The sequence below is a fragment of the Poecilia mexicana genome, unplaced genomic scaffold (assembly GCF_051168715.1).
Source record: "Poecilia mexicana isolate PSO_F unplaced genomic scaffold, ASM5116871v1 scaffold_12, whole genome shotgun sequence".
Classification (NCBI taxonomy): Eukaryota; Metazoa; Chordata; class Actinopteri; order Cyprinodontiformes; family Poeciliidae; genus Poecilia; species Poecilia mexicana.
The window spans coordinates 9,488,321-9,511,360 of record NW_028263381.1 but is presented as its reverse complement, the minus strand read 5'-3'; the positions used below and the strand labels follow the sequence as shown (position 1 = coordinate 9,511,360).

The 23,040-nt window shown below is 37.1% G+C and overlaps 1 protein-coding gene across 4 annotated transcripts; it reads left to right on the top strand.

The window, feature by feature from the left end:
* Positions 1-877: 877 nt before the first annotated feature.
* On the top strand, positions 878-20,275 carry amacr (alpha-methylacyl-CoA racemase). 4 transcript variants are annotated; one of them, XM_088010880.1, is made up of 7 exons: positions 878-1,293; positions 1,980-2,093; positions 2,651-2,920; positions 3,055-3,198; positions 5,863-6,023; positions 17,562-17,748; positions 18,877-20,275. In XM_088010880.1, the coding sequence occupies exons 3-7, from the start codon at positions 2,674-2,676 to the stop codon at positions 19,284-19,286; spliced, it is 1,149 nt and encodes a 382-aa protein (XP_087867006.1). In that variant the 5' UTR covers positions 878-1,293; positions 1,980-2,093; positions 2,651-2,673; the 3' UTR covers positions 19,287-20,275. The 4 variants fall into 4 exon arrangements, with proteins under 4 accessions (XP_087867006.1, XP_087867005.1, XP_087867007.1 ...); XM_088010879.1 differs by having other exon boundaries at positions 2,637-2,920; XM_088010881.1 differs by lacking the exon at positions 1,980-2,093.
* The last annotated feature ends 2,765 nt before the right edge of the window (positions 20,276-23,040 follow it).

Here is a 23,040-nt window from a genome sequence, read left to right as displayed (position 1 = left end):
CACAATTGCAATTGTGATGCATTTGTGAAAATGGAAAATTATTTCCATTTTCCATTAAGAATATTTAGTTATGTGATCCAGAAATCTGTCCTTTACAAAGCAAATTTTGAAAGGAAACCTTAACCCACAAATTATGTTGGGGGCATCAAACATTAGAAGAAGTTGCTCTAGACAGATGAAGCCAAATCTGAACTTTCTAGGCAACATGCACAATATATGGAGCAAAACTAACACTACACCAAACAAACACTCACCACCGTGAAAAATACCTTCCTCAACATCATCATGCTGTGGGTAAGAGTCATTTTCAGCAGAACAAGAAAGATGGGTCAGAATGAATGAGAAGATGGATTGAAATGCAAAGCAAACTTGAAAGAAAGCATCTCTGAAGAAGCAAAAGGGTTGGATGGAGGTTCCCTTTCCAGCAGGAGAAAGACCAAACACCTACATGGCAAAGACAATCTGTGACTTGAGAACTGCTGTACAGATTCTTTACATCCAATCTGACTGAGCTCGAGATAGTTTCTGAGGAAGAATGGGTAATAATTCTAGGCTCTAGGTGTGCAAAGCTTTAACCAAAAAGATTTTCAAAACATCACAGCTTTCACACCATGTTGTGACAAAGTCTGTCGGCGGCAAGTGCATTTGCAGGAAAATAAGCTTCTACTGGAGAACTACATAAAGATAAAGCTACACTTTTCATGTTTTAATTGTGTAAAAGAACAAAGCAAGTTTCTTCATAATGATGCCTGGTTTTATCAAAATTAATGAATTATGAATAGATTAAACAAAATAAGTCAGTCCAACTTAATGGACACAAAAAAAACGTCGTTTCCCAGACGACCATCGCAAAACGACGCGATGACGTCAGACGCCACCAGGAAGTTTATTCATGAATCTCGTTACCTTTGCACCGCAGCGAAACCTGAAAATTGCCCGACCAGGAGGAGTTAGCGTTCCCCGCATAAGACAGGGTGAACTCCTGCGTCCTCCGCCAGTCTTCCATCCCGTCATATCTTTGAGCAACACCGCAGAAGCGGTCACGGAGTCACGGAGGCTGGAGTTTATGCTTAAACCACGCATGTCTATCTGGAATTATTATTAAATGCCTGCTGAACTATATAGGCTACACTGTCTGTTTTGTATGCCTCGTAGTTTACTTGAATTTAAGGTCAACCCATTAGCCAGTGACCCATCTGTTGTGTGTGACTAACTTCAGTCTAAAGATAAAGGAACCGCTCATTTTGAGCCGAGTCTCCAGCTGTTTGTCCTCGGAGTTCTGAGCTGACTGAGGTGAGCTGATAAACTTTTATTCAAACACGTTACTTGCATGTTTGTTCACATGCATGAATAGATTCTGCAAATATATGTCTTGTTTTGGTATTGTAACATAAAAGCTACTGTTTCACTTACGTTATATTTTACTTTGTTGCACGTATGCGGGTTATCTTGCCTTTGAGAAGCCATAACTCCTTGTCATACCCACCTGTTGTTCCAACATTGTCATTTCACCTCAGTTTATTTTTCTTAGTAGCTATTTTATAGGTAAATAAGCAATTGTGCTTAAATTACAGCTCCTATTTACTTGAGATGCTTATTATTTACTAGATCCTGTTTCAATAGATCCGTCTGGAAACAGGGAAATAAGCACTGTGATGAAGTAGATTTGTCTTTGCAGTCATAAATAAAAACTAGAATATTTAACAAAGCAAATTTCTTTCAGTAACTTAATTAAGTAAAACACATTAGATTAATTGTTTAAAAAGTTTTAATATAATGAAAACATGATGCTTAAGATTATAGATTCATTGAAGAGAGATTTCCAATATAGAAATATGGGCTTAATGAAAAGTAGCTGTCAAAGCAGTATGAAACATTTAATAGTGGATGGTACCTGCATTGTACTGAAAATAGTTCAAGTATTCATGAATTGGTATAATCACCAAATCAGTTGTTTTTTGTGCTTATTTTGCTGCAAGGTCTCTAGTTTTCCTGGACAAGATCCTGCTCGATCCTGGGCTGTACATACTAACTTGTGTTGCAAAGAGTCCTAAACTGTGGAACAGTTGCAGTAATTGGATAAGTAAACCAAAGTAAATATATTCGGGGGGGGGGGGGGGGGGTTTGGACAATATGCATACACAGTTGTGTTAAAGAAAGCAAATTATTTTGTTTGTTTTTTGCGACTCAGTAACATGCTGCCTTAGTCAGTGTGGTACAGAGCTGTCAAAATTTGACTGATTGATGAAATGCAGAGAAAAATGCAATAATTTTCAACTAACCATAAAAGACTGCGTTACGCAGTGTCAGATAATGTATTTTGCTGCAATGGCAAAAGGTTCTGAATCTGAATTTAATGAGATCAACATGTAATTTCAGGAGAAAGGCAAAATCGTGCCGTTGAATGCTCACCAGAACATTCTGCATAATTAGGCTATTTTTCAGTGAGTCAGTTAGTTTCTTTGTCTAAGTACCTGTTGAATCGTTTTGAAAAACAGCCTGAATTACATTATTTGGAAACAGGAGAACATAATGATGGGCTTAGTGAAAAAAACGTTCAATATCATTGATTGTGTCTTGCTTGTGACATGTTTTTAATTCTAAAATAACCCGTGCATTATCTTACATGAATTGAGATCTGCATGTTTAGATAAGCTTGGCAGTCATAAACCCATGGCACTGCTGGGAGTGAAAGTCATCGAGTTGGCGGGTCTGGCCCCTGCACCGTTCTGTGGCATGATCCTGGCAGACTTTGGAGCCAAGGTGATCCGTGTGGACCGCACCAAGGTTTTCTCAACTGTGGACACTCAAGGTCGCGGCAAACAGTCCGTTGCCCTCAACCTGAAAACGCCAGAGGGTGTGGCTTTGCTCAGGCGGCTCTGCGTTCAGTCGGATGTTGTCCTCGAGCCCTATCGCAAAGGTCAGAACTGAATCTGTAAAAAGATGGGGAGGGGACACTTTTAAGTGACTACTAATTTGTCTTAAAACCATTGAGCTTAATCTAACACAGTAAGGAAGCCAACGATGAATAATTGTTATTCTTCTCATTTTAAGGTGTTATGGAAAAACTGGGCCTTGGTCCAAGTGAGTTACTTTCAGAAAATCCTCGTCTGATCTACGCCCGGTTGACGGGATATGGCCAGAGTGGGTGTTACGCTTCTGCAGCTGGACATGACATCAACTACCTCGCCATGTCAGGTAAGGACTGGTTGGGTTACCTTACCAAACCAATATATAGTCATATTGGTTTGTTGCAGAAGTCTTAATTAAGAGCCAGAATATGAATTGAACATTGCAGGATTTCTGATGATCTTCAGAGTTCTTCTTTGAAGCTTGGATGCTCTTCCACCCACAATGTAGTCATCCTCAGAGTAATGTCACATAAATTCAATTGAGTCATTTTCTTCTCTATGACTTCCTTATAAATGATGCAGAGACCCAGTTCTGTTACCCACTATTTGAAATGTAAAGTATAATAGAACAAGTCTTTCAACTGCTGCATACTGTATATTTTGATCTCCATGAATAAGAAAGTGACTAGAAGAAAATAGCTGCTTATAAAAATATCTACAGTCAGAGCAATGATTGAAAAGTATAAACAACTGGAACTATTGTGACTGATTTAACAGTTAAAGTTGAGAGGATAATAAGAGAAGTTCAACAAATGGCTTTGGGGTATGTCAGAAAAAAGCTATACCCCCCACCCCCATCCTGTCCTACCATCACAAACGTAAGCACTTGAAGCTTTCTAAACTCTGTTTGGACTTTGCTTTGGAACTGAGCGCTTTGATCAGGTGGCAAACAGTCGGGCTTTTAGCAACAATCGCTCCTGGTGAGTCTTGGTGTTAACAGAAGGTGAAAGTGTGGAAAAGCACCTCATGTCTACTGTGATATTAAAGGATGTTTGATGCTGGGGGTCTGTTTCTCCTTCCAAAGCCCTTGAAACCTTGTTAAAATATAAATCTGTCTTATATACAAATGTAATAAAATAATCCTGAAAATTAAATTAAAAAGGGTGATTAGGAGGCTCCAAACATATGGCCAAACCAACACAGAAATGGTTCATCAAATGCAAATTCAACATTCCTCCATAGCCATGTCAGTCCTCAGGCATAAATCCCACTGAAAACTTGCAGGGTGAGCTGAGAGCATAAAAGGAGAGTTTGGACTCTGGGTGAACTACAAAGGGTGTGCAACGAAGAATTATCAAAGATCCCTCTACCTACATACTTTTAGCTTGTAACATTTTGTGGGTGAACACTGTGTGGTGCTATAGGCAAGAAAGTTTGTACTAAATATTAACATCAATGGAATGTTTTTTTTTCTACTCTAAATGAATGTTGTCAAATTAGAGGCCAGATTCTTTTTCTAAAATCACGCTGCTTAAAAAGAAAAACAAATCTGCTTGTTTTAGGGATTTTAAACACCATTACCAGAGAACTCAGCAAATATGGAGGTGCTTTAAACTTTAGTTTTAGATGTTTTTTATTGTTGTTTCTGGAAGTTACCCAAAAGAGTTAATCTGTTGAAGGATTTTAATCGTTTTATCTGGAGAAAAAATGCTCTGCATTCAACCTGTTGAGACCCAGCAGCATTTTTCAGAAACTTTTAAACAACCTTCGAATGAGCACAGAGGAAAGATACGTAAAGAAAAGATAAACAATGACAGCGAAACCACTTTACCTGGAGAAGTGACGTACATACTAGCAAATATTTTTTTTTTAATTTTCTTTATTTTTTTAATTTCCTTTATTTAACCAGGTAAACCCCGTTGAGATCCAGATCTCATTTTCAAGAGGGACCTGGGCAGAAGTCTGCAACACACAGCAACCTGGTTACAAAATAGAATTAATTAATACATATGCACAAGTATAAAACCGTATAAAATAATTTAAAAACGGTGACACTATTTAAAAGAATCTCGTTGCCTGTTTTTAAGAATATGCCTACCATCATTCAAAATTAGATGAAAACTGGGGGGGAAAAAATCAGGGTCAGAGTTATTTTAAGTCGTAGTGTTCTTTAAATAAAAAGAGATTATGCTGTTTATTTTACCAAACAATTAGTAGAGTTTGAAATGATTAAAAATGCCTCGTATCATAAATGAGTTGTATGTATTTAAAGTTAGAACACTTATAATTAAGATGCTTTCAATAAGCACAAAATCACAAGTTGTTCATTCTCATTCTGCACACTCAAGTACATAATTATGAGCTTTGTGGATGTTTCTGTGCTGCAGCGCTAAAAGCTCTGCTTTTCTTTCCCTTTCAAATGATGAACGCTGCAGTTGTTCATCAGCCTCGTTTCTATTTTGTAGCACACAGACTGAGTTCAGCTCTGACTAAAAGGTCAATTTAGGGATCAAACCGAAGTGGAGTGCCGTTTTGGAACCCCGTTTATAGGTCCATTATCTTTGGTAACATGAAAATTCATTCATATCTTAAAATACAACAAGCAAGTTTGAATAAAAGCACAAATAACTGACTGCTCAAATGATATTTTAAGAATAAATTAGGATTAGGCTTGAAGACATCGTAGAAATCCCGTTTGGTGTTTTGTGCATGGCCTTTCTTATGTGGCATCCAAAGCAGCAGCAAATATTACAAAGAAACTTTGAAAAATCCTTTTGCAACTACACAGTTATGCTTTTATTATTCTTCAAGGCTCTTATACCAGTGCGATGGCAGCGCAGCATAAGGAGCAGCAAGTCTCAGTCAAGGTTCTTTTGCAACAATTCATGCAGTGAATTCCTCCAGTTCAGTGAAAAACAAAAAGCTTCTGAACAGTATCTGGTTTCTGAACTAAATTGGTCATTATTGTGCTGTAGGTTTTCTCTAAAGAGTTTGTTTAATGTCCATACAGGCCTTTTGTCTCAGCTGGGTCGGAGTGGAGAGAAGCCCTACGCGCCTTTGAATCTGGTAGCAGATTTTGCTGGTGGTGGTCTTACTTGTGCTCTGGGGATCATCTTAGCCCTGCTGGAGCGCACAAAGTCGGGGAAAGGACAGATCATTGACGCTAGCATGGTAAGGAACCCTGTGGGGGTTTTTTTTAGGACAAGTTTCCATTTATTCATATGACTGCAGTCACTGCTTTATGGACAAACAAACTTAGCAAACCTTAGAACCACAGTGCAGGTAAGGGGCTGGTTACCAGTGTCATTGTATGAAGTTGTTTTAAAAAGTACTTGACAGCAAAGCTGCATGTATTTGTGGTTGAATTTCAGGAAATTCAACCAGAAAGGTGATCAGACATAATAAAGAATCATATATTCTTCAGATGCCTTTTTGGATAAGATGCAGAGCTAATTGTCTCTTTTGTCTCTGTGATGTGATCTGTTGACATCAACAAGCAAAAATGTTTTCTGCCCTGCTGCATGGTGGGACTCTTCTGTCTTGTAAAGCCCCAATTAGCATCGCTGGGTTAAGTTGGACGGCTCATGGTGGAGTTACTTGGAAAAGCCCATCAGAGCCTCATAAGGCAGAACATCTTTAAACGAAGCCCAGTGGGAGTGAGGTTATGATGCACATTCAATGCAGCTGATGTATTAATGGCTTTAGAAAGAGCCGATTTGAAACAAACATATTGAGCTTCTATGCAAAATAGATTTAATTGATGTATCTATAAGTCAATCACATATTTCGGTTTAATTACAGCATCTGATTCCTTATATTCCACACTTCTTCCAAATTGGGTTGTATTTTATTAAAGCTAAGAGACTAATATACTCCAGGCTTAGTCTGCGGCTCTTATTAGAGTTTCATTGATGCGATAAAATATTTTAATTCATCAGTTTGACTTCTGCCTGAAAATTGATCACAACGGGACCTTAGCTCTTGTTTTCTGAATGCAGATTTCTCTGTGGTGTAGATGTCTGCATGTCGGAAGCACCGATCTTTTACAAAATTCTAGGGAATTGTTTTTGTCAGTGTGTGAAACATTGAAAGATGGGGGGGAAAAAATCTGTAGATGGAACCAGCAGGGTATTGAAACTGCCGAACAGCTGCAATGGAAGATAACAAGGCAAATAAACAGAGCAAAACACCTTTCCTGAAATCTTGTCGGAGAGGAGTCCTTGCAGAAACCCAGCAGTCCACACATAAATGAGACCTCAGAGGGTTGTTGTTGTTGTCCTTGCAAGAGAGACGTTTTGTGCATAGCTGGAAAGCAAAGTTTTTGCCTTCTATAAGACAAAGCGCTTTGTGTTTTGGCTTCTTCAAATTGTTGCTTCGCCTTTACCTCTGGAGGAGGTGGGAGCTGGGATTTGCTAAAGTTCAAACTAGTTCAACAAATTGATGTGAACCTTTCAGGTTCTGCTTCCAATTTGTTCTACAAAGTGGAAACAACACAAATCTGTTGCTTATTGTATTCGGGTCATTGTTATTGACTGATAATCACTTTCAGTTAGGTAAACACAGCTTGTTAAATCATTTAAGACAGCTACCCAATAAAGTGCTTGCTTGAATTCAGACTGGTGCAGGATTGACATTATATGTGACATTGTATATAATAATATAATCAAATTTATTATTTTTTTAAATAATGAAGAAAAAAGAAGTTCCTACTGTAGCTGAATTGATATACAGTAGAGCATTGATTTTTACCAGCTGCAGCTCTAAAACTGCACGTCGTTAATAAGAAACGATGAATGCTGTTCTTTTATTTGCTTTAACTTCACTGACTGTGTTTTTTAAAAAGCTAAACAACCTAAAATCTTAAGAGCCTTCTTTCAGCAAGCTGATCAGCAGTGCTAAGCAATAGGAAAAATCAGGGGCAGAAAATGTTGTAACTCTGACACTTTCTCTGATATCTCATTACTTTACATTTTGTTTTGTTTTTTTTAAACTATATCTTTTTTTAAACTTAGGTATGCGTTGATAGCGACTCATGCCTTCAATCTTATTTGAAGTGTGAAAGCAGAAGCAATTGATTCAATGTTATTTTAAACCGTATAGCTAACCAACCCCACCCCGAATAGAAACTTTTCAGATGTGATGCAGTTAGAAGTGCTTTCTAGTACCTTCAGTTTGCTTTATATCATAATGTCGCTGCTTTTAAGTGTGCTTCGGCTCGAAGTGGGCCCAAGTGCAAAGCCGTCTCTAAAGCTATGCCATTAAAGCGTGCAGTAAGAGGAGTCTAATGTTTTTCCTGTTAGACCTAAATGCAGCCAAGTGAAGAGGCTGGCAGCCAGCAAGGATGTACCATCCGGGCATAAATGAGCAGGGCTGTCGTCTATTCATCCACTTCACGTCTCTGTCAGGTAATTTTCAGACGAGGCACCGTTTGCGAAGCCTTTCGGGCTGATGTGGTGCAGTTCTCTGTGTAAAACAGACGAGAGCGGAACAAACTGCAGTGATTCAGGTGACAGGATGAGATTTAGCTGGAAGGTTTGTCAGCTGATGGACTGAATCATTGTGGTTATGTGGGCAGCTCTGTCAGAGAGGGGGCTGTGTTGCTGAGAATGTAGTTACAGAAGATCGTATTAATTTATTTTCTTGAAATGAGCAGTGAAAATTGAAGTGCATGGAGAACACGCGGGAGAGGCTTTTTATTTTCATTCATTATTGTCTCATTTTCAGGATTTTTTGTGTGTGTGTGTGTGTGTGTGTGTGTGTGCTTTGAGTATTGAATTGAACCTAAAATGGGCTAAGTGGGTCAGTGCTGAGTGTGGGAAGTGTTTACTCAAGAGATCAGAAAGTTGTTTTAATGTATAAAGCTTTTGCAGCCTTTATCTTTAACAAATTTCCACATTTTTCTGCGCCCTTGTTTATTTTTGACTTTTTGCCATTTAAGTTAATATTCCTACTTTTTGTTCCCAAGGGTTTATTGTATTAAATATATTTAATTTTTTATTTTTTTGAATCACATTCCGAGAGATATCAAAAGTGTGTGTGTGTTAGGAACTTATTCATTGTTATGTTCCTGTTAACACTTGGCTGTAATGATAAAGCCTTTGCATATTTACCAACCCTAATCCTGTGTAAATGATGCTTTCTATAAATAAAAGGGAAAGTCATAGAATAATTTACTTTTTTTTTTTTACGTTGCACTGTTCAACATGTAGGACAATTACCTGGTTCTTGTGCCCCTATTACACCATCTATCAGCAAAATAGACATTTAAACATAACAGGCAGACTGAAAGTGTCCCAAATGACTATTGGGTCATGTTGTTGTTATTGTCAGAAAAACATAGCAGGAGACACCATCTGCTAAAGCTGATATTTGGTTCCTACCAGCATTAAATTAACAAGTTGTTTTACTACTTCAACTTCTAAAACACTTGGGGACTGAGGAACATTGAAAAAAAAAAGATTTGAAACTGAGATTAAAATTTAATTCAGTTTGTGAAGACACAAACTGAATTTTTGTGAAAAAGCAAGCACTAAAACCACAATATATCAACTGGATAAACCTTAGCTGAATCATTTTGCGCTCATCCCACATTCTTTAAAACACACACATACACATGCACGCACACTTTATATACTATTTCTTTAAATGTTATTTAAATTAAAAAGAAAACATGGAATTCTTTGTTTTTCCAACATCTTTGTCAAACTCTTATTGTCTCCTTCTCACAAGCTCAGCTAAGTGTCTTATGTTATTTATTGTTTTTTTTATATATATATCGTTTCTGTGTGTTTATTGTATTCAGCAGCTTGGGTTATTTTACTTATTTATTTTTTACAATAATCTCTACTAGCTGCAGAGCTACTTTGCTCGTTTCTACAGCTCCTGTATGTCACTGATTGAAATGCGGCTTTAACAGATTTCTAGTAATAAATTTGCAGTCAGATTTCTAGTTATGCAACGTCTTTCCTCTGGCATTTTCAGTCTAATCTGTTTTCTAGCTCAGATGTTCTGAATGATGGTCCTCAGGGCCCACTTTCTGCATGTTTTAGGTCTTTCACCGCAGCCACACACCGGACTTAAATGAATTTGTGATTAATAGGCATCCGTGAACATTCTGGAGAAGGTAATGCAATAATTTAAATTATGTACGGAGGATGGAGAGCCCTGAGGAGCAGGATTAAGGAGAACCTTCTGAAAGCGGCCGTAGGAAAGTCCTTCACGCTAACGCTAATTTGACTTTCTAAAAGATCAACTTCGCTCCGCTCCAACAAATCATTCCTGGGTTTGAGTTGTTGTCAGTGGGGTATAGACACTGTCCTGGTTTAAAAAAAGAAAAGAAAAACGTAGTTTTTACGTGAACAAAAACTTTGGTCCATCTGCAGAAAAAAAAAAGAAAAAAGGCTAAATCCATATTGGACTCTCCAGAGAGGCCTCAAACTGAATGTTTTTTTTTTTTTTTTCCTCAGCCTTTGGAGTCCCCTAGCTCAAAGATAATCATAAATCACTGAGCAGACCACCGCAAAAGAACTGTGCATACAAATCAGTCCCAGAATCTTACAGTACCAGAGGCTGTTTGAAGCAAGGAGATGCAGAAATCCCAGACACTCTTAGGACACTTTCCAAAGCCTGATTTTTTTATGTAAATCTAAAATGCCAAAGGTTTCCCTCTTGGTACTTCTCCTTCTTTGTTCTTTGAGGGGTGCAGAAGATAAAAAAAGTAAAGGTGACCTTTCCAGCTCAATTGTTGAGTTAAAGATTAAATTTAACCAGGGATGTGGCTCCACTGGGGTTTTAGCAGAAGCGGAGATTTAGAGCGATGGTGTCAAAACTGTTAATTTGTTTAAGCAAAGTTTAATTTTTTGGGACATTTAGTAGGGCTCTAATTTAAACTTCACCTACAGGCTGTCAGTGAGGAGAGAAGCGATGGGATTATGGATGCAGACATATGCTCCTAGGATTTTACAGATTCAGGCTCTGGCCACTTTATTAGGTACAACAGGAAGAAGAAGTTTTAGAGCACATCACACACTTTTGTTAGGGTAATGATGTGGATATTGGATTTAAAATGAACACATACACTCTTTCGTTGCATATGAAAGAGCGTATACGCTTCACTTGTTCTGAAGTGCAGTTATTAGATTTTGAATGAATTTTCTGGCTGTTGTCTGGCAACAGCGTTTTAAAAGTTTCTAATTGAATATTTTTGGCTCTGGTGATTTATTAATTATCATCATTGTTATTTTTTTTTCAGAAAATTGATTCTGATTAATTGCAGAGCAGACTTTAATGAGGTTTCACTAATTTGAAAAATTGCTTAATTTGTTGAGTTTAAAACTGTGACTGAAAAGTCACTAATTTTGATGCTTGGCGAAAGCATTCATATGCTTCGAACTTTGCCAAATTTTTTCACTTTTAAAGAAGTGGAAGGAAAATGATGGATTGTAAAATAAGGTTTGGTGTGTAATTGTAGTCTGCCACGAGTCGATGCCTTGTGGAGTATTTAGTTGTTTTTTTTTTCATGTAGAGCAGGGCTCTTCAAATCTAGGCCTCAAGGCCATCTAGTAGTTGCAAATTTTACGTAATATTTGTACAGTTTCAAGGTGAATTCTTTCCTTCAGTTTCTTGTCTGCTTGTCCTCAAAGTTTAATATTTGACATTTTCACTCAAACCTCTGCTAACTCTTGGTAAAAGATACAATTTCACTTTATTTAATGGAAGCCTTGCATGATCTTAACTTTGTGGTTGCTGTAAGGCTTGTCAGAATGACTCTCCTTTGATAAGTAAGGGCGGGTCGCTGTGTCAGGTTTTTCAGACGGAAACTAGATGCAGCTTCAGACGCAATAAATAACATTTCAGTCTTCTGGACTAAAACTGCTTACCAGAACAAAGTACATGAACATCACACAAATTAAAACGTGTAACAGAAAGTACCACAGAGTACATTGAGGGTCTGCCAAGTGGTCCTTTCTACTTGGTCTCATCATGTTATTCATTGCACCTGGTCTCTGGAACCTTTCCCAGTAGTCACTGTGTGACACAGCCTCCACAAGTCATCCTCCATCACAGCCAATAACAAGATGCAGAAAAGTAAAAAGCAGCATATTTAAGTGGAACAGTATTTAAGAAATAATAAAGTCTTAAAAAAAAAGAGAGAACATACTCATGGTAAATCTTTCCTAAGGTCAATTCAGGGTGTGTACTTACTTAAACATTTCTCCATTAAATTGAAATTAATAAATTATTTTTTTCCTCAATTCAGTAACCTTTATTACTAATACTAATTAAAGTTTGTATGGATTTCTGTTTAAAACATAAAAACTGGCAAAAGAGGAATTTCACTTAATTGACAGAAAAGTTCAATGTAAAATGTTTTAGCTTAAAAAATTGAACTAAATTTTGTTAACTAATCTTCAGCACATTGATTTAATTCGAGCTGTTAGTCATATTTTGTAGACTGTATTGAACCAGTATAAAATCTGTTATTCATCCTAATAAAAAAATAAAAAAAAGTCCTATGCATGCTGCATTGTTTTGCTACTTTGCCAGAGGAAAGTTTTAATTGGGAAACGGACATGAAACATTGCACAGTGTTGTAGTAACTCCATCATGAACACTGGAATCTTGTTTCCTCACTTCACTATGGACAGTTCTTCATTGTTAGGCTGCAGAACCAGCTGGCGTGGCCACTTTTGTTAGCGGAACAACCACGTTATTATATTGGCTCTCAGAGCCTCTCCATGAAGCCTCCCGTAATCACAGGCTCCAAAAGCGCACACCATCTGCTTCGGAGCTGTCAACTGTGACACATCAGGGCGGTACATTTTTCTCCTCCATTTTTCATCTTCCAAACATCTAGCGGCAGCAGTACACTGTCATTCGTCTTGCTTTTCCACTCAGCCTCCCAGTTCAAACCGCTCGCGTCTTTTGAGGCTTCTGTGCACTGGAGCTTATGTTACAATTAAATTAAGTGGTGGTGAGGATGTAAACATGTACAACTGGCAGTCTGTGTGGCGTATCTAGCCACATGAGCCCTGTGCACACCTGGAATGAACCACCTCCACAATTTTGAAGTTCTTCGCTGATTCTGCCCTCGGGGTCACTTTGACATACTTCTTACATTTTTTTTTTTAAATCAAAAGAAGCTCATTTTTTCTTCCACAGACAGCTTCTTTCTCGGAAAAGTCTTTCAGACGGATCCCTGTCACTCAAATGTAATATTCAAATGAACTTTTCACACTTTTTTTTTTTTTTTAGCCTTTTAGCACAGTGTCTCATGTCCTACTATTAATTACTGTCCGGTCTACCTTTTGAGACTGTTTTTGTGCCATTTTTCTTTTTCTTTCCACATATATAATTTCTACTGTGCAATTCTTTTACATCTTTTGTGTCTTTCTGCAAGCTACTTCTGTGATCATTGTGTTTTATCTTTTTTTTTCCTCTTCTTGCAAAGTCTCTGTGCAGAATTGCACTCTGTATATATTTTTGCATATTCTCACAGAACATCGCTCTCTTTCATGTGTTATACATACAGTAGTCTACTTTAGTGGTTCCTTTGATTTTAGTTATTTTCATCCAGTACATTTATTTTTAGTAGGCAACCATTTTGTACACTTTTGCAGTTTTTAACAACGCTCAAGAATAAACATTCCTATTAGCTGGAATTTGCATTCATTTTCTGAATTTAATTTTATTTATTGTAGATTAAACTTGGTAATAGAAAGTTCAGAAGATGACATAGTTTTAGAAAATGAATATTTAATTTTTAAGAGCTTTTAGTTTGTACATTTTTGAAAACTAATTTGCACTTTTCTATTAAGACATTTTTCTTTAGAAGGCCAAATGTTGCTGAGCTGCATTTGCAGGCATTTCCAAGTGCCATTACTTAACTAAATGATGAAATCCACCCACATATGTTTCCTACTAACAGAAAATGTTGCAGATCATGTAAATGTGTTCTCATCAAATATTATACAAAAAATGTATTTCCTTTAAAACATGGGTAACACTTTATTTGAAGGGGGGTGAATAAGACTGTCATGACACTGTCATAATCATGACATAACACCTGTCATGAACATGAATAAGCCTTCATGAATATTTGACTGTTGTCATAAAGCGTCATTCGGTAAATTATGACACTTTTAATACAAAGTTGACATTAACCAAGAAATCATTACTGATATAAATTTGTTATAAAAGTATTACTGATTGCACTTTAAAAATTAGGTATCTTTATGTTATTAAAGGTAAAGTTTTAACACTTTAATACTTTGCAGCGGCAGAGCCGCGTCCACAGTGGTTGAGCAGCGGACTGCGCATGTTACAGTCTAATTAACTTCAGCGTCATCATTTATTTCCTCAGGATAAACTACCGGCTCCTGAAATGGATTAACACAACGTTGCATTCTCTTTAGTTTTCTCTGGTCTGTAATGGAGACTTGAATTTAACGTGCCATTTCTACCAAAGGTTTGTAATGCGCTTCCTAACCAGACGCTCCAAAGCGTCTGGTCCATAGCTCTTCAACACGCTGTCAGCTCCCGGTCAGAAAGACGCATTTAGTTCAGAGACCATGAGATGATATTCAGAAAGGATTTTTTTTATTAATTGATTTCAGTTGCCTCTGAGACTAAATCTTTGCGTAAAGTCTATAATGTCTGCCCACGTGACTTGTTTTTATTATTTGTCTGCCTACCTTTAAACAACTGATTTAAATATTGTAATTTTTAAACTGAGCAGTAATTTTACATACATGGAAACTCAAATGTAATTTTTAAAACTTCAATACATAAAATCAGTTATTTAACAATATGAGGTGGTGTTTAATTTATTTTTAACATTGTATTTTTATACATTTATGCTAATGGTGCCCAAGTCTAGTTTTCCAGAGCTACCATCTGTAACTTTAGATGCATTCCTTCTCTAACACACCTGGACCATTGACTCATTATAAGCCTCTACAGAACTGAATGAGGGAAGTCAACCTTTTGTCTGGGGTGTTTTAGCAGGGATGCACTCCTGATCTGTACTGTCAATGTGGCCCGTTGAGGGGGGCCAATATGCTGCAGTGGCCCTCGGTGAAATTGAGTTTGACACCCCTGACTTATAGGGAAAGTACTTCTGAATAAAAATGTTGTGTTTGTCTTGTTGGCTAAAGAGGGTAGCACATATTTTTTCTTGATGTACTTTCCATTTTAGCAGAGTTTAAAACTTGTTTTTGCTGTCTACCAATAATAAAGAATTTGAGAAGTTCAGTTTTTTATGTTTATTGTAATAATTTTTATTATGCTTTTTTTCTCTGACAGTTTACTTATTTGATATAATGATTTCATTTCATCATCTGTTAAATTGTGCAAAGGTTAATTGTCTGCTTTAACTGTCTGCCCTTCAATCGTCTATGCAACAGTGCCAACCACATGCAGCTACAGAACAATATCACCATTTGTAACTAAACCACCTTTCTCAAGAAACCTCTGCAAGGGAATCAATCTCAGTTGTCAATTGGCTGACATATACAGTGAATGACTGAACTTAGTGGTGCATTTAGTTGCTAAAAAGCCCAAACGTCAATATTTGCCCCAGGAAACGGAGCAAAGATGGTTGCTTATTAAATGGACATAATTAAGACTCCAGAAAGCTGCTAGTTTGTTCCCCACAATTACCTTTACATGTTGCACTAATGTTGATTGTTAAGCTTGCAACTTATTTCTGCTGCACTAATGTTGGAAAAAATAGTCTATTGTTGTAGATGTTTATGTGAAAACCTTGACAGAGCCTCAATCAGGGACACTAGTCATCCTTTGATCTGACATTTCAGAGTGGACCAACATGGCATGTTGAATTAAAATGAAATCAGTGCAGCACGTCATGAAAGCAGTAAAAAGAAGAGGGGCACTCAGCCATTCATAATTTTATTATTAAATGATGCTTTCATATCCTGTCCTGGCCATATTAATGAAATTAATTTTAATAGACAGTGTGAGTAGCTGTAGTATGTTGGATCCAAGGAAGAAGCAAACACACACACACATACACACTGCTTGGAGTCTCTCATCTTTTTCTTATTCACACATGCATTTTTCATGATGAAGACCAGTAAGCGAATAATCCACATTCCAAGTTTTATCCTTGTTTTTGTACCGAGCAAATGTTTCAAGCATGAGTCTGTATTTTTCTTCTTCTTTCTTTCTTTTTTTTTCTTTTTTCCTTTTCTGGTATAGAATAATTGTAAGTGCGTTGAAAATCTGACCAGTTTCAGAGCGACCTTCTGTTCTTCTACTAGTTTTTCTTTTCATAAAGCAGCAACACAGTCAGAAAAAAAAAACCACATTAAATTCTCAAGTTTAAAGTAGCTTTCTTTCTTTTCTTTTTTTCCCCCCTCATGTTTCAGTCGTCATACAATAGATATATATTTTTTCCCCTTTTAGTTTCGACAAAGCAAAAAGTGGTTTGGGTCACATCAGATTTGAACCTCTAAAACAGCCTTTTGAACAGCAGAGAGATGGGTTTTTGTGTTCCTCATTTTTTTTTTCTGTTCAAGCTGCAACTTTTGCAACGAAGGGCACTTTTTTGATGAGTTCAGACAGGGGTAATTGATTACCATCAGCAATAATAGTTGTGATAGATATCCTGTCTTCAGCTGCTGCTGTTCTCTCTTAACAACATTTTGAAATCTAATGGATGACATTCAAAGCCGGCAGATTTATCAGAGTTGTCAGCCATTACTGTTTGATCAAGGTGTTATTTATTCTGCGATGGCAGGAAAAGCTTTGACTCAGCATCCTATTGTTTACTCTGCAAACAACAGACTTTCCATTTGAAGATTGAAACAAGTTATCACTTTTTAAAACAGTTTATTGCATTGAAAAACTGTTTTGCTTTTCAAATTAGTTACAGTGTCTATTCAAAAAGAGATAGAGCAACATATGTACATTTTAAAAAGGCCCAATCGAAGTTGAGAACCAACTGATTTTTTTTTTTTTTACAAAGTAAAATGAATTGATCTTGGACATTAGTAAAGCTTTTAGAGCCATAACTTATAAAGACTTTTAGCTGTGATTGAAGCAACAGTTTTTCTTTTTTTTTTTTTCCTAACCCTATTTTTAAGAGCACTGCAAAATATACCAATTCCAGACTTATTTTACGATTTCTGACTGAAAGAACACCTCTACTTGTTTCTCTCCATGAAGTCCTACTAACCTTCAGCTGATTTTTTTAAGTAGAATGTTTAAAATGTCAGCCTTTAGATGAACAAAGCTGGACATAGCCCCCAAATGTTTTAAAAAAACATGTGTACTTTGTGTTGCAGTTCATAACTGTGTACTTCTTTGTGTTTTCCTGTCACATAAGTTCTTAAAATACACCAAGTTTGTCTCTTTCCTAAAGCCCCCGCATGGTAGTGGCAGCATCATACTATGGGGAGGCTTTTCTTTAGCAGGTCTTGGGAAGTTGTTTAGAGTTGGTGGGAAAGACAGATGGTGATAAATACCACAATTAGCTTGTGTTGGTATTTTACATTAAGTAAAATACATTATTTGTGATTGAAATGTGGCTCTGTGGTTCTAAATACGTTTTACTAGTGACTTTACGTGAATAATGCTAAATTATTTTACTATTACTTGCTGCAGACCTTCATGCATCAGTGATTTTTGTAAAAATACATCCTGTAAATTGAAACGTTTATAATTTCACGCTGTCTTTGTTGTCCTCAGGTGGAAGGAGCAGCATTTACAGGTTCGTTTTTATGGAAGTCTCGTAAACTTGGTTTGTGGAGTCGCCCCCGGGGAGAAAATTTGTTGGACAGCGGAGCTCCCTTCTACGACACGTACAAGACTCTGGATGGAAAATACCTGGCTGTGGGCGCCATAGAAACAGAGTTTTACAACCAGCTGCTTAAGGGTTTGTACTAAAATCACTACTAAGTTTATGCTACAGTCAGGACGAAACGTTTTGGCAGTGACACAAATGTGCTATTCTGTTGATTTATAATTTCTGGATTATATTTTAGCTTGTTTCTGTAGATACTATTTGAAAAACATTCGTATTTATATAAAAAGAAAGCGTGTTTTGTTTTACAGCATTTTTAGACCTTTTTGGGGGACCACAGATTTTCAGTAGGATTAAGAACTTCAGAGTTTCTTGGATCACAGATTTAACATTTCTGTGATCCAGAAATAGATCACATTTCAGAGTCACATTTGATTGTTAAGCATCTGAGAACTGAGCAATAAAATAAAAACGGTATCAATTGTGTATCTTGTCTTTTACCTATCAATGTCTTTCAAACAGTAATGAGAAATCAGATATTTAAGTTATAATCCCCCAAAAAAGGGCATCTTGCATCACAGAACATGGTGCAAAAGTTTGTCTTAGATTTATCCACACTTAATTTTGTTGAAGATTTGTTTTAACCCCAGATATTTAATTTGGTGAGTTGCTGACCTTTTGATGTGAGAGTGAGCATCATGGTAAGATGAAAAGAGCCGTCTGATTCAAAAAGAAGATTCTAGCATTTTGAGTCTGGGAAGGGATTTAACGACGTCTCAAAAGGAATATAAAACCAGCCATTCCTCTGTCCAGAAAGTAGTAACAAGAAAAGAACATTCAAAATAATTGCAAGTCGGGACTGTAAAAGACTTGCACGATTTTTTTCTTTTCTTTTTTTAGAGAAAACTCAAAAAACATGTCTTGTGAATTGCAATTATTTTGAAACTTGTTTCAAAATATAAGCAACATTTTCTGTAAGCTCAAGAGCTTCTCCATACCTTTCCATTACTGGAAAATAAAAAAAGCACTTTCCATGCATTGTGTAAGAATCCTGGCACAAAGGTTGTTTCCCTACAGTGTTATAGTTGTTTTATTTTTTTCTGTGTCCAAATAATTCAGTAAACATTGAAAGATCCTGCTTTCAGATATTCACACTGATCTCACTCAATTTTGCTACTGTAGTCCTGGCTATTTCTCTATTCAGCCTTGTTTATGGAATTGCATCAGTATTTTTTGTTTGTTTGTTTGTTTTTCTCTCAGGCTTAGAATTAGACGCTGGAGAGCTGCCTCCTCAGATGAGTTTCAGCGATTGGCCGGAGCTCAAGCAGCTCTTCACAGAGCGCTTCGCCTCAAAGACCCAGGCGGACTGGTTGATGGTCTTTGACGGAACCGATGCCTGCGTCACACCTGTGTTGTCTTTGGACCAGGTGAGCTCTCACCCTCACAACCGAGAGAGAGGCTCTTTCATGAAGGACTCCAGCGGGGAGGAGTTCCCCCTGCCAGCTCCGGTTCTGTCTCGGACTCCCGCTGAGCCCTGTCTCGCTTCCGACCCGGCAGTGGGAGAACACACGGTCGAGGTCCTGCTGGACTACGGCTACACTTCAGCAGAGATAGACGAGATGTTGGCAGCCGGCGTTGTGCAGTGCAGTGCTGGCAAGGCAAAGCTGTAGGAGAAGGTATCAGTAGATCTTTGATGATCAAGCTGAAAAACGGAAAGGGGGAAATTTTATTTTAGTCATTTCAGTGAAGATGAAAAATTAATTATTGTGTGTAAGAGCCACAAAACATTAACAAAAGGCAGGGAAGACTTTTTTTTGCGTTTGAGGCTGAATCTAGGCTGAACTTCCTGAGTAACCTGACATAAACACTCACTTGTGAAGCGAGTGTGTCTCGACTTAATGGTGTTAAGGGCCAGGCACTGTTCCCATAGGTTACCTGGATATCTTTTTAGTTTTTTTTTGTTCTATAATTGAAAATAAATATACTATTCTACAGCTATACCTCACTTTTTATTGCCTCTCTTACCTCACGCCGTCCTGATGGCTGATGTATTACCCAGCGCAGGGTCAAAACATGCCAAAAGAGATTTGTGGGCCCGGCCTGAAAGACCGTAAAGCGGCAAATAAATAGAAAAGTTTTTTTTTTTTTTTTTTCTTTGGTGTTCTCTTTGAGCTTCTAGGTTTGTCATCCTAATGTGTGATGTCCACCTACTCTGTCTGCGTTATGCAGCAGGTCTCGGTATCAGATCCGTTGCAGATTTATTGTCCTCTCAAAACCAATTTAGATACAGCAGATACTGAACTTCTCCACTGAAGTAGGACCATTGTTACAATGGACTGACTGTGCTATAATTAGAAGAATGTATCTGTTTTTTTTTCTGGAGCTGAATTGATTGATTGGATTGATTTTATCAAATGTTTTGATCTGTAATTATTTAAATTTAGAGATGTGTAGTCATTTTATTGTCTGCATCACTTATTTTTTGCTAAAGTCACCAGTTTGTTTAACCTAATTGATTGTTTTTAACTCATTGATGATTCTCATAGAATTACTGTCAATGTTAAAAAAAGGATCTCCTTTGTGTTAATTGTTTGACACCAGAAGTTTAAATTTATACAATGGAGAACATCACAAATAAAACAAAAATATATCATTCAAATTGTAGCATTTTGTGGAATTATTTTAGTGATTAATAGCAGAAATATCTACGAATTTTATGAATTTTATGATCTGTCATGGGCAAGCTGTGCAGATACAAATAAAAAAGACTCGTCATCAAAAAGTCTTAAGACACGCCTGTAATGAAAAACAACAGCCATCACGGGCTGAGACCAATAGATGGAGTCAAGGTTTTTCTTGAGAAACTAGGGGAATGTTTTATTTGTAACTTACAGCTCCAGCTTCACATCGGCACTGCATGTTTTTGGACACGAATCCATGCATGAGGCTGCATATCAGTCAAAAAGAAAAGGAAAGAAAAAAGACATTAATCTCAGATCACCTTGGGATTTAACTTCTTTAGTATGTATACTTTAAAATAAGTACATTTATTTATTTAGTTCTTCGAAAGTTCTTTTCAGTAGTTCTTTTGATTGGTTTTTGAACCTGATAGTGTCACCTTGTACTAACTATACTCTACCTGTCACTTTTTATACCTCAAACTCGTGTGTGTGTGCGTGCGTGTGTGCGTGTGTGTGTGTGTGTATAGAGTTATATAAAACACAGACAGAAGTAACGTAGCACGAGAATTGCACTTACCAGCCATAAAATTATGAGGTTACGTAAATCACAGATGACTAATATGAACAAAGTTCCTGAATAAATGAAAATGGGACAGACATGGTGGTATCTGGTAATGATAGCTGTACAGCAGACAGCAGGTCATAAGAGACCAAATTATGGCTATCGTGCAGTTTTACAATTTCTGCTATATTTTTAACTGCAGCAATGTTTTTTTTTGTGCTTCAGAGAAATGAGCTGCCACAAAGTCAATGAAAAGCAAAGATAACAAAAAGCGATGTTTCTAAGACTTTACAGCAGAAAAAGTTTTTTTCCCCTGCCTTTAATTTAGGGTATGAGTTCTCAGTCAAGAAGTAATACGTAGCAAGATTAGGGATATCTGTAAACTCATGAAGAGTAAAAAATTGTATGTCAATATATTTAAACGCACAAAGCTAAATAAGCAAAATGACTCAAGGCTGCCATAAAATATTAATGAATTACTCCAGGGTGTACATATGTTTTTACTTTTAATTTGCTTGCTTGTTAGCAGCTGTGCAATCCGGTTTGAAATGTAAACACACTGTAAATTGATCGCTGCACTAAACCCACGAGATGGTAAACAGCAGGGCTTAAGCAGGTTTGAACATAAGGAGGGCAGGATGAGTACAGAGTGCTCACTTTGTCATTTTTAACATTTCAATTATTCAAAATGTAATTCAAGTTTAGTTTGAAATTACTTTCATTTCAGCTCCAATTGCTCACTTGTTTCTCTTTTGCTCAGTGAGCTTTTGTCTTTTTCTTTTCTGTATTTTCTTCCCAGTTGATCACCTGTGGAAAAAGAAATTCCCTAGTCGAGGATTTTTGAATTTTTCTTTGGTATACCTTGGAAAGCTATTGTGAAACATAATGTAGACTCACTTTTCCAGCCCTTTGTGTTTTAGATGTACAGGTTGATAAGGACAGCAGTGAGGTGTGAGATCAGAGCTACAGATGGATTCAAAGTTCAAGGTTAGGATTATGTTATGGATGAACTCTAAACCCTTTCCTGTTTGGTGAGTTTCCTGTTAACACGTCATCAGAAGCTGTGCTTTGCTCACAGAAGCAAAAATGTTGTATAAAAAGAAATAACTTGATTTAAAAGTATTACTTTTGTGCCTTTAAAAACAAAATAAATATTAAAATTCAAACAGCATTTCCTCAGAGCTTCACCTGTGTTGACAGAAAACAAGAGATCCTATTTAATATTTGTCCTAAAGACTTCTTCAGTTTTTGCTTTTGTTTTAATGTTACAAAGTCATATAATCAAGCATATGTCGACATCACACAGAGAGAATGTGAACACAAAAATCTGTTTCATTTTATTAGGGCTTATTCATGAAAAGATTAAACAAGATAATTGCACAATACATTTTAAGTAGAAAAAACAATTTTCTAAATTATTATATCCTTCTATTGTTACTCCTTTGTTTTATTTGTATTACATGTCCACCCACTAGGGGCACTGTTATGCCAGGAGCATATGTTATTGGTTTGTGTTCTTCTTCGGGGCTCTCTGTCTGGCTGTTCGGGAGATGCACATGGCGGAATAAAGTTGAGTAAAGAAACGAGTTATTTTTACTGACTAACATTGGTAGCAGAGGATGGTTAGTAACTACAGAGTTCCGCCAATGTTTGAGGAAGGAAAGCCTTACGAAAGCTGGAAGAATGAAGTCAACATTTGGACGAGAGTTACAGATTTGGAGTCGAAAAAGCAAGCGCTGGCTGTCGCCCTGGCCCTGACTGGAAGAGCGCGGGACACGGCGATGGAAATTCCGGTAGATGATCTAAATAAAGACACTGGAATGACAACGTTGTTCGCTAAACTAGATGACTTGTTCTTAAAAGAGGAAAAGGACAGGATCTATGAAGCATACTCGGATTTTGACTGGATCATAAAAGAAGTTAACATGTCGATGGCGGACTATATTATTGATTTCGAGCAGCGTTACTCGCGGATGAAGAAATACAACATGGAGCTGCCTGACCCAGTTTTGGCTTTTAAGCTTTTGGACACCGCGTGTTTGGATATAACGGACAGACAGTTGGCTTTAACGGCATGCTCAGATGTAACATTTGCTTCAATGAAGTCCGCTTTGAAGAGAATATTTGGCGAAAAAAGAGGTGCGGCAGCAGAGGGCATTAGCCAGGAGTCCGTGTTTGCAG

What these genes read in the sequence shown, in the direction of transcription:
- amacr (XM_088010881.1), top strand. Translation starts at nt 2,674, where the DNA reads ATGGCACTGCTGGGAGTGAAAGTCATCGAGTTGGCGGGTCTGGCCCCT. An exon ending in CCTCGAGCCCTATCGCAAAG is followed by an intron (nt 2,921 to 3,054) that starts GTCAGAACTGAA and finishes TCTCATTTTAAG; the next exon opens with GTGTTATGGAAAAACTGGGC. An exon ending in AGATCATTGACGCTAGCATG is followed by an intron (nt 6,024 to 17,561) that starts GTAAGGAACCCT and finishes TGTTGTCCTCAG; the next exon opens with GTGGAAGGAGCAGCATTTAC.